The sequence below is a fragment of the Macrobrachium nipponense genome, chromosome 31 (assembly GCF_015104395.2).
Source record: "Macrobrachium nipponense isolate FS-2020 chromosome 31, ASM1510439v2, whole genome shotgun sequence".
In the NCBI taxonomy this organism is placed as follows: Eukaryota; Metazoa; Arthropoda; class Malacostraca; order Decapoda; family Palaemonidae; genus Macrobrachium; species Macrobrachium nipponense.
The window spans coordinates 41,117,148-41,130,682 of NC_061093.1; the positions used below are offsets into that span (position 1 = coordinate 41,117,148).

The following is a 13,535-nucleotide window of genomic DNA, read 5'->3' on the forward strand; positions in this document are numbered from 1 at the left end:
TTTCTACGTTTGTGTTTATATTGACGTGAATTTTGTATCGTGCTTTTTTATATGTATTCTAGTATTTTATTTTTAGGTATGAATGATGGATGCATTTTCTTGATAGTTCTCAGCGTCACGATTTTTGGCCTACAGAAGCGGTCTGATTTTTTATATTCGTAAATTTTAAGCTATGTCCTTCATCGTTATCGTGAGGCCATTTTTTAACACGTAACACCAACAAGCAAATATCTTGTGCATGAACGAGCTGCGTATGCTCTGCTACTTGAATTAATTAAGATTGAATTCCCCCGGGCTTTCCTTTTTTGTGTTCATGACTAGTCCGAGTGTCTCGTCCGCCATTATCCGCCCGAGTTATTCGATGGTTTGGCCAAAAGGATGTGCTAATTTCTGGGAGAATCGCTTGAAGCAAGAACTGGTCTGTGGTAATTATTTGACTTGAGACTTTGCTTGCATTTTATGTGCATTTCCGTTCTTCGGAGGAGATTCGTTGCTGGAGAGAGAGAGAGAGAGAGAGAGAGAGAGAGAGAGCCCCAGTGGCGTGGTTGGTATGGTGTTGGCATCCCACCTCGGTGGTCGCGAGTTCGATTTCGGCCATTCCGTTGAGGAGTGAGAGATGTGTATTTCTGGTGATAGAAGTTCACTCTCACGTGGTTCGGAAGTCACGTAAAGCCGTTGGTCCCGTTGCTGAATAACCGCTGGTTCCATGCAACGTAAAAACACCATACAAGCGAGAGAGAGAGAGAGAGAGAGAGAGAGAGAGAGAGAGAGAGAGAGAGAGAGAATTTCATGGTGATGATCACAGGGAAAGGTTCCATTTGCAAAGTCAAAAAGTAGTCAAATGAGAACATTTTCGTTTTGATACTACAGTGTAAGGTTCTCTCACCTGGCTCTACGTAAATATAGACAATGGTAGATAAAACTGACGGAACTCGGTTTTGGCTTTTACTGCACACATTGTCTAAATGGACCTTGATTGCACACTTACCTCAGGGTAAGGGCGAGGAATATCAAGAAAATCGTGACGTGAGAACTATCAAGAAAATCGTGACGCTGAGAACTATCAAGAAAATGCATCCATCATTCATACCTAAAAATAAAATACTAGAATACATATAAAAAAGCACGATACAAAATTCACATCAATATAAACACAAACGTAGAAAATACTGAACCACCACCATTAACAAAAACTATTCCGGCATATAAAATACTATAATGTGTACGATGTAAGAAATGAAAATGAAAATGTACAAATAAACGTAATGATTCAAACGTAATACACTCAAGTAGTAAAGAGATACTAGAAGATTAAAGAGGACAAAGAAAGAAGAACTTGATAATTGCAGCTAAAAATAGGACTAACAATTAAACAAGGTCAGCAGAACTATAGTTTAGCAGTTGATCCCTGGCCGCATATTAGAATGGCTTTTAGAAATGATTGGGTAGACCTTGTTATTGGAACTGTTTCATTGATTGGTAGTGAAAACTTTTTTTTTCTTAACTTTTCTTACCTGAGAACCAGCATCTTTTTTACTTAACATTCCTTACCTGAGAACCAGAATCTCTTTTTCTTAACTCTTCTTACCTTAGAACCAGCATCTTTTTATCTTAATTCTACTTACCTGAGAACCAGCATCTTTTTATCTTAACTTTCCTTACCTGAAAACTAACATCTTTTTTTCTTAACTATAATTACCTGAGAACCATTATATTTTTATCTTGACGTTCCTTACTTGAGAACCAGCATCTTTTTATCTTAACTTTCCTTACCTGAGAAACAGCATCTTTTTATCGTAAGTCTCCTTAAGAACCTGCATCTTTTTTTCTTAACTTTACTTACCTGTTAACTTTCCTTACCTGAGAACCAGCATCTTTTTGTCTTAACGTTTATTACCTGAGAACCATTATCAGCATCTTTTTTTTTTCTTCTTAACTTTAATTACCTGAGAACCAGCATTTTTTTTAACTTTCCTTACCTGAGAACCAGCATCTCGCCATTCCAAAATTGGGCTTGGGGATCATGGAATGCTGAAAGCCTTCCACGAAATCCCTGGCCAAGGTGATGGAGGTGATGAAGATGGCCACGCCCCAAGCGTAGGCTGAGTAGCAGGCAAACCATCTGCACGTCCTGCCGTAAGAGGTGTCGTTCTTCTTCCTGGAAAATTTTTGCGGATTTTAGGGAAAACGTCGCTTAGGATTGCTATGCAGACATGGAATTTATAGGCATTTAGTCACTGCTTAAGTCTTTTGTTTGATCGTCACACACTGCTGGTGTTAATTACGTAGCGGTTCTGCTAATTTATCCAGTACTGGTTGTGTCAAAAGGTGCAGTAAGAATAGAATAATCTTGTGAAGTCTTGTGACAGATAGTACGGCAAAACAACAAATACAGCGTAGCAGTAATAATAATAATAATAATAATAATAATAATAATAATAATAATAATAATAATAATAATAATAATATGTCGTATTTAGGTAGAAGACCTTCTTTCAAGCATGGTTTATTGAAGGAGATTGTTGCTTCAGGTGCATTGCCAACCTAAATAATATTGAAAAAGCCGTAATATAAAAATAGAAAAAACTTATAAAAAATAAATGCAGCTGAAGCAGCAATCTCCTTCAATAGAAAATAATAATAATAAGCTGTTGGGTGGCAGATAAGATTAAATCCTTTTAGGCTACATTTTAGAAATTCCAGCATGATCTTCCCTGACTGGCACTTGCAAGACATTTATAATAGTAATTTTTTTTTACGGTTACCTGTGTTGGGGATATCAGTTTATTTTACGAACTAAATTATACTAATTCACTCAGTTTGCCTTTGGGTCTCGTTGTGACGCATTAGTGCACGGATAGAATTCCTAAAGTGTGTTGCAGTTATCTGTAGAATGTTTTTTAAAGCTTTTTTTGTTTTTGTTTTTTTCTTTCAACTTTACTGGCTGTCAGATAGGCTGACCTTTTTTTTTTTTTTTTTTTTTTTTTTTTTTTTTTTTTACTATAGTTTTGTATAATTTTAAAATGTATAAATAATGAATTCGTGTTGTAAAAAGTTGAACGATAAAAGACATATTACAATTTACTTTTGATATTGTATGTTGATGATCATTGTTTTTAGAACTGTCGCCATTCCGTCCTTTTTGGGCAAAACTGCCAAATATTTAATAATATAATAAACTATTTGTAACTTTTGGCCCCGATGTTGACAGTTGCTGTTTGCAGCCTATGGCGTAGCATATATTATTTTGAATCCAGTGTTTAGCAGCGTTTGTTGCCAGTAATTTTTCTGGTGTAATATGGTTGCTTCATGTGACGGATATTAAGCAGTGAAGTCAATTTGAAACCGCTTGCCTACACGTATGTTTATACGAACGCATATACCGACTTGTTCACTTTCCAGTGCTACTTCGTTATTTACAGTAGATACACTTGACGTTAACCAGCCGACTTTGGAAGTGGTAGGAACAATAAGGCCGCCGGGCACTCCATTTCTTTTCAGGCGTTTTCTGTGCTGAAATTTTTCTCTGTGGGATTTTTGAGCGAAAATCCTAATTTTTTATAAGCGATCGTTTTCCCAGGTGTTGGAGTATATATAAATCCGAAACTTTCACTTCTGAAGGTTTTTTCAGACATGTAGTGCCAGAATTATAATTTCGAGCTTGGATTTATTTTAGCGATGCAGAATGTCTTTGTCTTTAACACAAATTCTTCTGGGGCTTCAACTTTGAGCAAATATGGAGTTGTCTTTGATGCAGAATGTTATCTGCACTAAAAGTTATGGTACCTTTTTTTTTTTTTATCACGTAGTTTTCGTGAGGTAAACGACTTCGCATTTTTCGACTTTTTTTTTTTTTTTTTTTTTTTTTTTTTACTTAAATTTCGTGAGGTAAGCGACTTCGCATTTTCAACTTTTTTTTTTTTTTTTTTTTTTTTTTTTTTTTTTAATTCCTTACTTAAATTTCGTGAGGTAAACGACTTCGCATTTTTCGATTTTTTTTTTTTTCATTCCTTACTTAAATTTCGTGAGGTAAACGACTTAGCATTTTTCGACTTTTTTTTATTCCTCAGTTAAATTTCGTTGAGGAAAATAACTACTTGTTTTTTTTTTTTTTTTTTTTTTTTTTTTTAAATTCCGCACTTATTTTTTGTGAGGTAAACGACTTCGCATTTTCCGACTATTTTACTACGAATATCCCCCCCCCTCCTCCCACCCGGTTTTCTGCTAATGTTAGCTTTCCCACCTTCGCCCAACCTCTCACTCCCCAACGCCTGGCAACGCGGCTCCCAATTTCTGCCCCCGCCTAACTCCTAGAGAATTATGGATGCAATTACAGGGAACGAATTGCATGCGTACTCTTGCCATGGACCATGGTAGTACGCTGAATTATAACGCTCAATTTTGTGGCAGAAATATTTTTACGTAGGCGGAGATTTACCAGCACAGTGAGAGATGTGACGACAGCCAGTTTTGATTTTGCGTGCTTGTGCATTTACGTTAATACTCACTGTCTGTATGCGTGCGTGTTGTATTCGCGTTCATGTTTTCCTATAAAAATATATTTTCTTCTATTTGGATTGTATTTATCTATCTTTGGATGTCTCAGATTTACGTGCAAACGCGAGAAAAACTGCTCCATTTTTATTACAGTGTATATTTATGTATCGTTTAACTATGGACCTTTTAGTCATATACAGTGAGGTATTATTATTCGATTTAACGACGTTAACATTTACTACGTAAACCTTAATAATTGTTCCCCCTCTCCTCGTCTGTGTATGTGTGCGTGATTTTTTCATTTGCTTGCATAACAGTGCGTCTGTCTTGGAAATCCCCCCCACCCCCCCCTACCCACCCCCCCTACCCCCATCTCTCTCTCTCTCTCTCTCGTCTCTCTTCTCTTCTCTCTCTCGTCTCTCTCTCTCCCCCCATTATTAAGAAGACGTGAAGGACAATTGACTTGCTACATGAAGATGATCCTTGAAACGAGACGACTCGGCAACAAGTCACGATGGCAGTGTAATACAAATAGGTTGACTTCAACTGTGATGCCCAGCTGTGATGCCCAACGTGCATGCAATTATCTTGGCATTTTAATGGGAAACTAATGTCTTAAGTAGAGAGTGGTTTTACAGGCGCATGTACACACTAACGCACGCATATTCTGTACATATGTGTATAAGCATTGTATGTAAGCACAGCCCGTTCTTAACTTTCCGACTTCTACACACACACCCCGATGGCAATCCGTCTATGTAAGTTTAAAGTAGTATTTGGGAATCTCGTCGGCCACGTGACCTGGAGGGACTAAACCTTGTGTATTGGAAAAATTTTCACCATAAATTCCCATCTGATATTTTCTTGAGGCTTGACAGGAAGTTAGTCCTCCTCATATCTAAATGTAAGAGAGCCTCAGTGGCGTGGCTCGTATGGTCTTTGCCTGCCACCTCGGTGGCCGCGAGTTCGATTCTAGGGCATTCCACTGCGGGGTTAGAGATGTTTGTTTCTGGTGATAGAAGTTCACTCTCGACGTGGTTTGGAAGTCTCGTAAAGCCGTTGGTCCCGTTGCTGAATAACCACTGGTTCCATGCAACGTAAAAACACCATACAAACAAACAAACGTACCTAAATGTAAATTGTGAAGTTTCGGCGTTTTGAGCTTGACAGATATCTGAACATATCACAGCCCTTCTTGGATATCATGAAACTAAAATGACAAATTTTTTATCAATATTTATTTTTTATAGCTAACAAACCTGAGGTCTTAATATTTTCCAAGCGCCAGCTGGTAACCGGTTAAAAACAATCAAAGACAACATACTAAAGATATCAAATATCTTTAGTGCCTATGTGGGAATGGTTAAGCGATTAGTGGGTTGCTATTTTTAAATGAAAATGTTTATGCTTTTTTCAGTTCCTTGGAATGCAAGATGTATACTGTACACGTATTGATGTTAATCCCTTGCGTTTCTACCCCTTATGTATGCACCAGTTTAAATCTATACAAATAGGCTGAAAATAGTGAATTTTATGAGTGTTCGTGTATAATTATTAATAAATTTTTTGTGTTATGTACACCTATAGTTGCTCATTTCTTAATATTTTTTTTGCTTTACATTTTCAGTAAAACAAGTCCCAGTATCCTTTAAAAGGAAGACCATTCAAATAAGGGAGGGAAGGCAGATCCGATCTAGTTCATTAATGTTTCTGTTCAGCATCGTCTTGGCAACATTGCAATCAACTATGAGCATCTGCCAGATGTGGCTTCAGTCTTTGTTCCCCCCACCCCCATCCTCCCCGGAAAGAAATAAACTGTGGCGTTGTTTCTGTTTTAGAATTCTCTGCTATTCTTCAAGAAGAGAAGGAAACTATTGTGAAAAAGTGCTAATGGCGTGTTCGTCTTGTATACTACTGATTCTGCATTGCAGTTTCGTAATCTATTTGATTTCTGAAATTTCATTGTTGATGAAGTGAAATAAAGAATCAGTAGAAAATGCTGATAATTCCAATTTCCAGTTTTTTTTAATATTAGGGAATTATATGTGAATGAAAGTAGTAATATGAAAAAAGATAGAAAAACAGCTAGTTTTGCTGCTGTTTACATAAAGTAATTTACCGTGTGGATCGGAGGTTATTCTGAATGGTTTCCTTTTATAATTTCTCTTGACAAATGTACTACGCTTTCACTTGGTTTTTGCTCTAATCGATATAGTAATCAATGTTCATGTAAGTGTATTTGTGTATATTGTTGACCTTGTTTGTATTGAAACAATTGGTTTTAAATTTATGTAAACAATAAGCTATTTTCCCGAACGTTGTGACCCCAGAGAAAATCTGACACAATGGTCACTTCATATTCATTCCTTTTTACACTCGGTCAAGGATGAATCGTTTCATGTGTATACTCCCACAGATGCTACATCAGGGGAGACAACCCTACTGCGAGATACATCTCTGGTTTTAAAACACACACACACACTTGCTTGGGTATTAAAACCCTTCCGTTCCAATACTACTTTTGCTCCATGTATCCATCACTCTCTTAGTTTACCTACTCCAGTAATTCCGAATTATACATTTTTCACCAACCTAGCACCTTGCTGTCCTTCCACACGGACTGTCTCAAAACAGTAATCCATCTATTCACTAATCTTACCTGATGAACCCCTTTTGGCCATATATTGCATTATACATCTGTAATAAAAGGTATCGCCTTCTGCGCTTTCATTAACTTCCTTCATCATTTCATCCATGTAAATGTTGGCAACTAAGGAACTTGGAGAGAGGGCGGGGTTGAGTTTGAGTGGTGTGGTGTTTATGCTACTGTTTTTAGCCGATATTTGAGTCTTGATTAAAACTGCCTACCTTTAGTGAATATTTTCATACAATGATTATGCACTTGGCTACAGTATGCTTTACAGTAAATTGGTTTGCATATTTACCTAGATATTAAAGTTAGCGAATTCCAATTTCTTCTTAATTTCGTGTTCTTGAAAATCTTTGTACCAGTGCAAGAGCTCTCAGAGTCATGGCAAATAATAGTGGCTAGAAGAGGTAGTGAAAAAGAGGGACTCCAGAAACGTCGAGAATAAATAATACAGTTCTTTTGTAAAAAGAATTCTTCAATTTATCTGAGAGAGTACTTTTACTACCAGTGTCTCCAATAGATTCTTTTTCTCCTTCTATGCCGAGAAAGAAAATTTGTTTGTATGGGTACACGCGCTGTGTAGTTTAGTGTTCAGGACTGGATATTGCAGCATTAGGAATAGGCAGTTGTGAAGCTTCGAAGAGGGATGGTGACTTTCTTGGCCTTGGTTCCTCCTCAACAGCCACACCCGACAGTGTTCATCTGGAGGTTTCTCTCTCTCTCTCTCTCTCTCTCTCTCTCTCTCTCTCTCTCTCTCTGCTTTTTTCCCCAGTTACATAACTGAGACTACCAAGGCTTAGCATGCTTAATTGTTTTCTGTTTTAGTGGGAGTGCTTTATTCTCTTTGCATGTGTGCGTTTGGTACATCAAGGTTACGCAGAGTGAAAAGAAATACAGGTGATCTGATATGCAATTTCTTAATGACGACGAAGCACCTGGAAAACGGACCAGAACTTGAACGATGCTCCAAGTGAGGCCTTTTGGGAGGTAACGCGCAGTAAATCATCGTTAATGTTAATGGCTTGTAATTATGAGGCCAGCAAAGTAATTTCGGCGAGGAAAAATTAAGAGCACGAAACATGAAAATACACCCAGAGTTGCATGTTCACCGGGTTCTGAGCAATATGGGGAATGAATGGGTTTTGGTAAGTGAATGCACATCACGTATTTAATCTGTGGACGATATATATATATATATATATATATATATATATATATATATATATATATATATATATGTGTGTGTGTGTGTGTGTGTGTGTGTGTGTATGTGTGTGTGCGTGATTATTTTGCTTAATCATGGAGAGGTCAGTTACAGAATAATGACAAGTGAGTAAAATAAAAAAAATATAAAATTTATAAAATCCAGAACCTGGAAAAATTATGGATTTGTTTGTTTGTTTGATTGTTTTATTTTATAAATACTTTTTTTTATAAGCACACTTGTTTTTTTTTTATATAAACACACACTCTACATATTTTACCAATCTTCGGATGAATGCGTGAAAATTATATATCATGATACCTCCTCTACTCTGGATCCCATCCACCACACTCACACCTGAGAGCATCTTCCAGCTATGGTGGTATGCCGGTGATTCAGCGAACACATTCCAGTTCATTGATGATCTGGACCGAAAGTGGCGTACGTGTTGAAACCGCTGTTTGCTGCTGTCTCTTCTCCAACCCCCTCCCCCCCTCTTCTTCTCCCCTGCCCCCCCCTCCATCTGTATACCTCCAGCAGCACCTTATAGTTCTTCCCTCACCCAAGACCGTCAGGTTTGTGTCTCTGAGCTCTATTCCTATCAGCCTCCTCCTGTTCCTCATCAAGCCCCCTACCCCTTCCCCCTCCCTCCCTTTTTCCTTGACCTTGTCTCAACTCGACTCCTACGATGCCCCTTCAGTCACTCCTCCCTCCATTCCCCTCCCCTCCCCCCATTCCACTCACCCACCTCCTCACGTGTTGCCTGCCTTCCCTCTCTGCTCTCCGTCTCTCCCGAGTGGCCTTCTTTCTTAATATCATCGCCCTTCCTCCTCCCTCACCTCTTTCTTCCTGAAGATTCTCCGACCTTCCTCCTCCTCCTCCTCCTCCTCCCGTCCTACCTTAACCCTCCGCAAATCTGCGCAGTTCTGCAGTCTCCCCCGTCGTCTCGAGTCCTTCTTGTTGCTATGGTAGGGGATCATGGGAGTGGGTGCTTTGACCTCTGTGATGTTTTATTCTTTCGTCGTGGGTGAAAATTTATGTATGTGTGTGTATCACATTAACGTGATTCATATACATATATCGAGCTACAAATGTCCTTTAATATCTAATTCACTCTACCTCGGAATTAATATATTTTCATATATGTTTAACCGAGGGGGAATTTATTAAGCGATAATAGATTTGGCGGCCGACAGGCGCGAACCATTTTCACCCAGGAGAAATATATATATATATATTATATATATATATATATATATAGATATATATATATATATATATATCTATATATATATATATATATAAATATATATAATTATTTGTGTATGTTTCAAGAGATATATTCCTTTTTCCCCCATTGGAGACGTTGCTTTTAGGAGGCGCCACCTTCCATGCTTTCAGCAGTATTTTAGGGTGAGTTGCCCTCCCCTACTGTGTATGCGTAGGGAACGGTTGGTCTAGTGGGTACGCTTCCGGTCTCCAAGCTTCAACTCAGATTAACATCTGCAAACGTGAGAGCCTATCTGAAGTCGCTATGCATCATATGATAGTTTTTTAATGTTATTTTATTTCATTTTTTTTAATAGTTCCTTTGTTTATCACTGAAGCGTTAAGGTTTTTATCGTCCCCATGTTAATAACTGAATCTTCACGCACTACCTCGAGCTTTTTAATAGAAGGAAAGCCGATTCAGGTCAACTTTTTTTTTTCTCATTTCTTTTTGTATTCGTTAAGTGGATATAAGTATCACGGTAAATACTCAGGAGAAGGATCTGGCCTTTTTTTTCAGAGATCTTGTTTTTCGGATAACTTTTATTTTTTTATTTTTTATTTATTTATTTTTTTAATTACCACCTATTGGTTGTCAGGTTTTAGATTTCAAAAATTGCCTCCACAAACTTTGGGACAATTTAAACATGATGTTTGAGTGTTTGGTTTATTTCTTCTAGTTTCCCGTTTCGTCTGCTACTACTTCCACTCCTGCTGCTTCGATATTTGCCATCCCGAGAAGAATAATTATAAGGACGAAGAAATGGTTTAAATATCAACAAACCATCGGCAGACGAGGAGCCGTATGAATTTCGAAGCCGTCGAGTCAACCCTGTAGACTTTTTCATCGCTAATGAGGCCGTTCCGAGTTGCTTAGATGATTCCAGAGCAAATGAATGAAACATCGAAGGCAAAGAAAAGAAAAAAAAAGAAGAAATGAGTCCTGTGAGATGAGCCCTCCCTTTGGTAACCCCTTATTTGCATGTTTACCCCACAAATAAGGGGAAGGCTGATTTCTCCGCGGCGTATTGACCATGCAAATAATGGAGAAAAGAGGGAGGGAGGGAGCAAGGAATGAAGGAGGGGCAGGTCGAAGATATATATACCCTCTTCTCTGACGCATTACGCCTCGATATTGCTACACGTTGGGAGTTAGTCTCTTATTCTCTTATGTCAGCTGCTTAGTGCCTGTCTGTCTGTCTGTCTGTCTGTCTGTCTCTGTTTTCTTCCAGCTGTCTGGATGTCAGATCTCATTTTTTCGGGTCGCTCCACTTTTATTATTATTAAGGTTATTTCAAGCCATTTCCATGAAATGTTTTTGGTAATTTTCTGTATACCTGACACCCTCTATAAAATGAATTTGCTTGTACGTATTCGCTCGTGCGCGCACGTTTTAATATCAGTATACAGAAAAGTAACATATAAAGGAACATACTTTATTAAAAGTAATGGCTACTTCAGCAGCGATACGCTTGTAGTGATTTCTCCTCTATTTTTCGAATATCGGCTTTGTCCGTACCACTTAAGAAAAAGCCGCTATTCGAAAAAAAAAAGTATTTCTTAGTTTTCGCTATTCGAAAAAGAGAAGAATCTCTACAAGCGTAACGCTGCTGAAGTAGCCATTTCTAACAAAGTAAGCTTGAGTGAATGTCGGCTTCCTACACTAATATAAAGGAACAATCATTAATGCAATACACACACACGAGCAAACACGATTTAATTTTAACTGAATGGAAACGAAGCTCCTCAGTGACGTGGTCGGTATGGTGTTGGCGTGCTATCTCGGTGGCCGTGAGTTCGATTCTCGGGCATTCCATTGAGGATAGTGATGTGTATTTCTGGTGATAGAAGTTCACTCTCGACGTGGTTCGGAAATCACGTCAAGCCGTTGGTCCCGTTGCTGAATAACCAGTGGTTCCATGCAACGTAAAAACACAATACAAACAAACAAACACAACAAAACGAAGTAACTGGTGACCTCGAGTAAACATGAGAAAGCCGGGCAGCCAAGGCCGATTGCCGTTGTTGCATCGTTATAATGAGAAATGGTGGTCATTAAAAGTAGTCTTATTCCTCTTAAGCTGATGTCATTGAGAGCTCCTCTTCATATTCGGTAGTTCCCCGGACTTTGCGACGCGGTGTATGAGGTTGGTAATGATTTGCGAAACTTCCCTGGGGAGGATTTTTCCTTACGTAAACTCTTACATAAACTTTTATGTCGGTCCTCTGTTTTTACCAAAACGACTTTTGCACTTAAAAGTAAGTTGAATAATGACCTATTTTCTTTATAGTTTTCCTTAATATTTCCTCGTGTAACGACTCGACATTATTGTATGGAGTTGTTCATATTCAGGTTGTTTGTTTTCGAGTTTTTATTTTGGGTCTTTGATGCTTTGTAATGTTTTTTTATCGAAATTATTTTAAACATGCAAATATACAGTCATCTCTAAATAAAGGTCCATTAACCCATTAGTTTCTCAAACATGGCGCGAGTATGTTGGCAAACCCGTGTAATAGTAACCTGTAATGGTGTGGTGCTGCTCATACCGATAAGAAGATATTTAAGGCATAAGCACTCTCGGTGTCTACTCAGTGCTCTTGAGGTTGCTTAGTACGATACAGTAATGATTGGCTTGTCGTAATATTCACTATCGGTCTTGTTCACTGCAAACATGCATTTACTTCGTTGGTTGCAGGGTCTGCTTCAGTATTCGTTTTCCTAACACATTTTGGATAAGCGTACCACTGGAAGTCCTGGTCCGATGGATAAATAAATAAATGAAGAGGCCTTCAGTGGAGACACACACACACACACACACACACACACACACACACACACACACACACACACACACACACACACACACATATATATATATATATATATATATATATATATATATAATATATATAATGCTGCATTATATATATAATATATATAATGCTGCTTTGTGTCCCTTTTTCATATAAGTCTTTGTGGCATGGTCTCTTTCGACCTACTTGAAATACCGTTACTGTAGCGAGTTTTCTTTCAACGCGGCAAGAATACATAAGTCATATATTCCACTTCCAGGTAACTCTTCTCTCTCTCTCTCTCTCTCTCTCTCTCTCTCTCTCTCTCTCTCTCTCTTCCCCTTCCTCAGAATCTCATTGTTTTGCCCATTTACCCCTCCTAACCAAACCATTAACCTTTGATAGGGGACAGGTGTGGTCTTGAGGGGTGATTCAACCGTGGAACGTTGTCGCAACTAAGTGTCCTGCAACGTTCGTGAAACTAAATCTCCTTCACCACGAAAGACTACCAATTATTGTCTTAAAATGTAACTGCTGCGTGGAGTCATCAACAACATATTTTCTTGAAGTCGTTTCTTCATTCCTGACCGTTAACGATTCGATGAAGTCAAGGAAATGAAAATAATGGTATCGATCAGGCGATGACAAGAGGGGATGACAGAGGTCCCGCGGGACGCGGATAGACACGCACGTCCCATCCAGGAGGAAAACGGGGGCTTTGAGTATTATTGGAAGTACGTACAGGGTTATTCTTTTAAAGGGGGGGTCGGGGTAGGGTTAAGCGAAGAGTTAGGCAAGATTAAGGGAAGCGAGAGGGCCCCATAGAGGTGATAAAGACACTCCGGTGGGAGCGATAGCGAGAGTCATTCCGAAGACCTCCCCCCCCCCTTCCCCTTCCCCTCGCCTCCCGAAGAGGTCGTCGCAATCCAGACGAGAAAGAAATTAGTATGCATGAGATAGCGACGGTGTCGACGACATTGGGGGTTCGAACTTATCAGAGGGAGAGAAGGAGAATAACCGGAGCTGTTAGCAGTAAGAAGGGACGCAGTATCGATTGCATAATTGTTGAAAGGACGAACAGGTGATTGTTGCATCACGCATGTGGAATATCAAGAGTGTGTGA

At 38.7% G+C, this 13,535-nt stretch overlaps 1 protein-coding gene and 1 long non-coding RNA gene across 2 annotated transcripts in view; one reads left to right on the plus strand and one right to left on the minus strand.

Annotated features, from left to right (window-relative positions):
* Positions 1-7,637, plus strand: part of LOC135206912 (uncharacterized) — a 377,133-nt gene extending 369,496 nt beyond the window's left edge. Inside the window, exon 3 of the long non-coding RNA XR_010312843.1 lies at positions 6,125-7,637. This is a non-coding gene — a long non-coding RNA (uncharacterized LOC135206912). The remainder of the gene's footprint in view (positions 1-6,124) is intronic.
* The window catches only part of LOC135206911 (G-protein coupled receptor Mth2-like), a 76,870-nt gene that overhangs the window by 16,923 nt on the left and 46,412 nt on the right, over positions 1-13,535 (minus strand). The window contains exon 7 of the mRNA XM_064238400.1: positions 1,980-2,158. Within this exon, the coding sequence (XP_064094470.1) occupies positions 1,980-2,158 (179 nt within the window). The remainder of the gene's footprint in view (positions 1-1,979; positions 2,159-13,535) is intronic.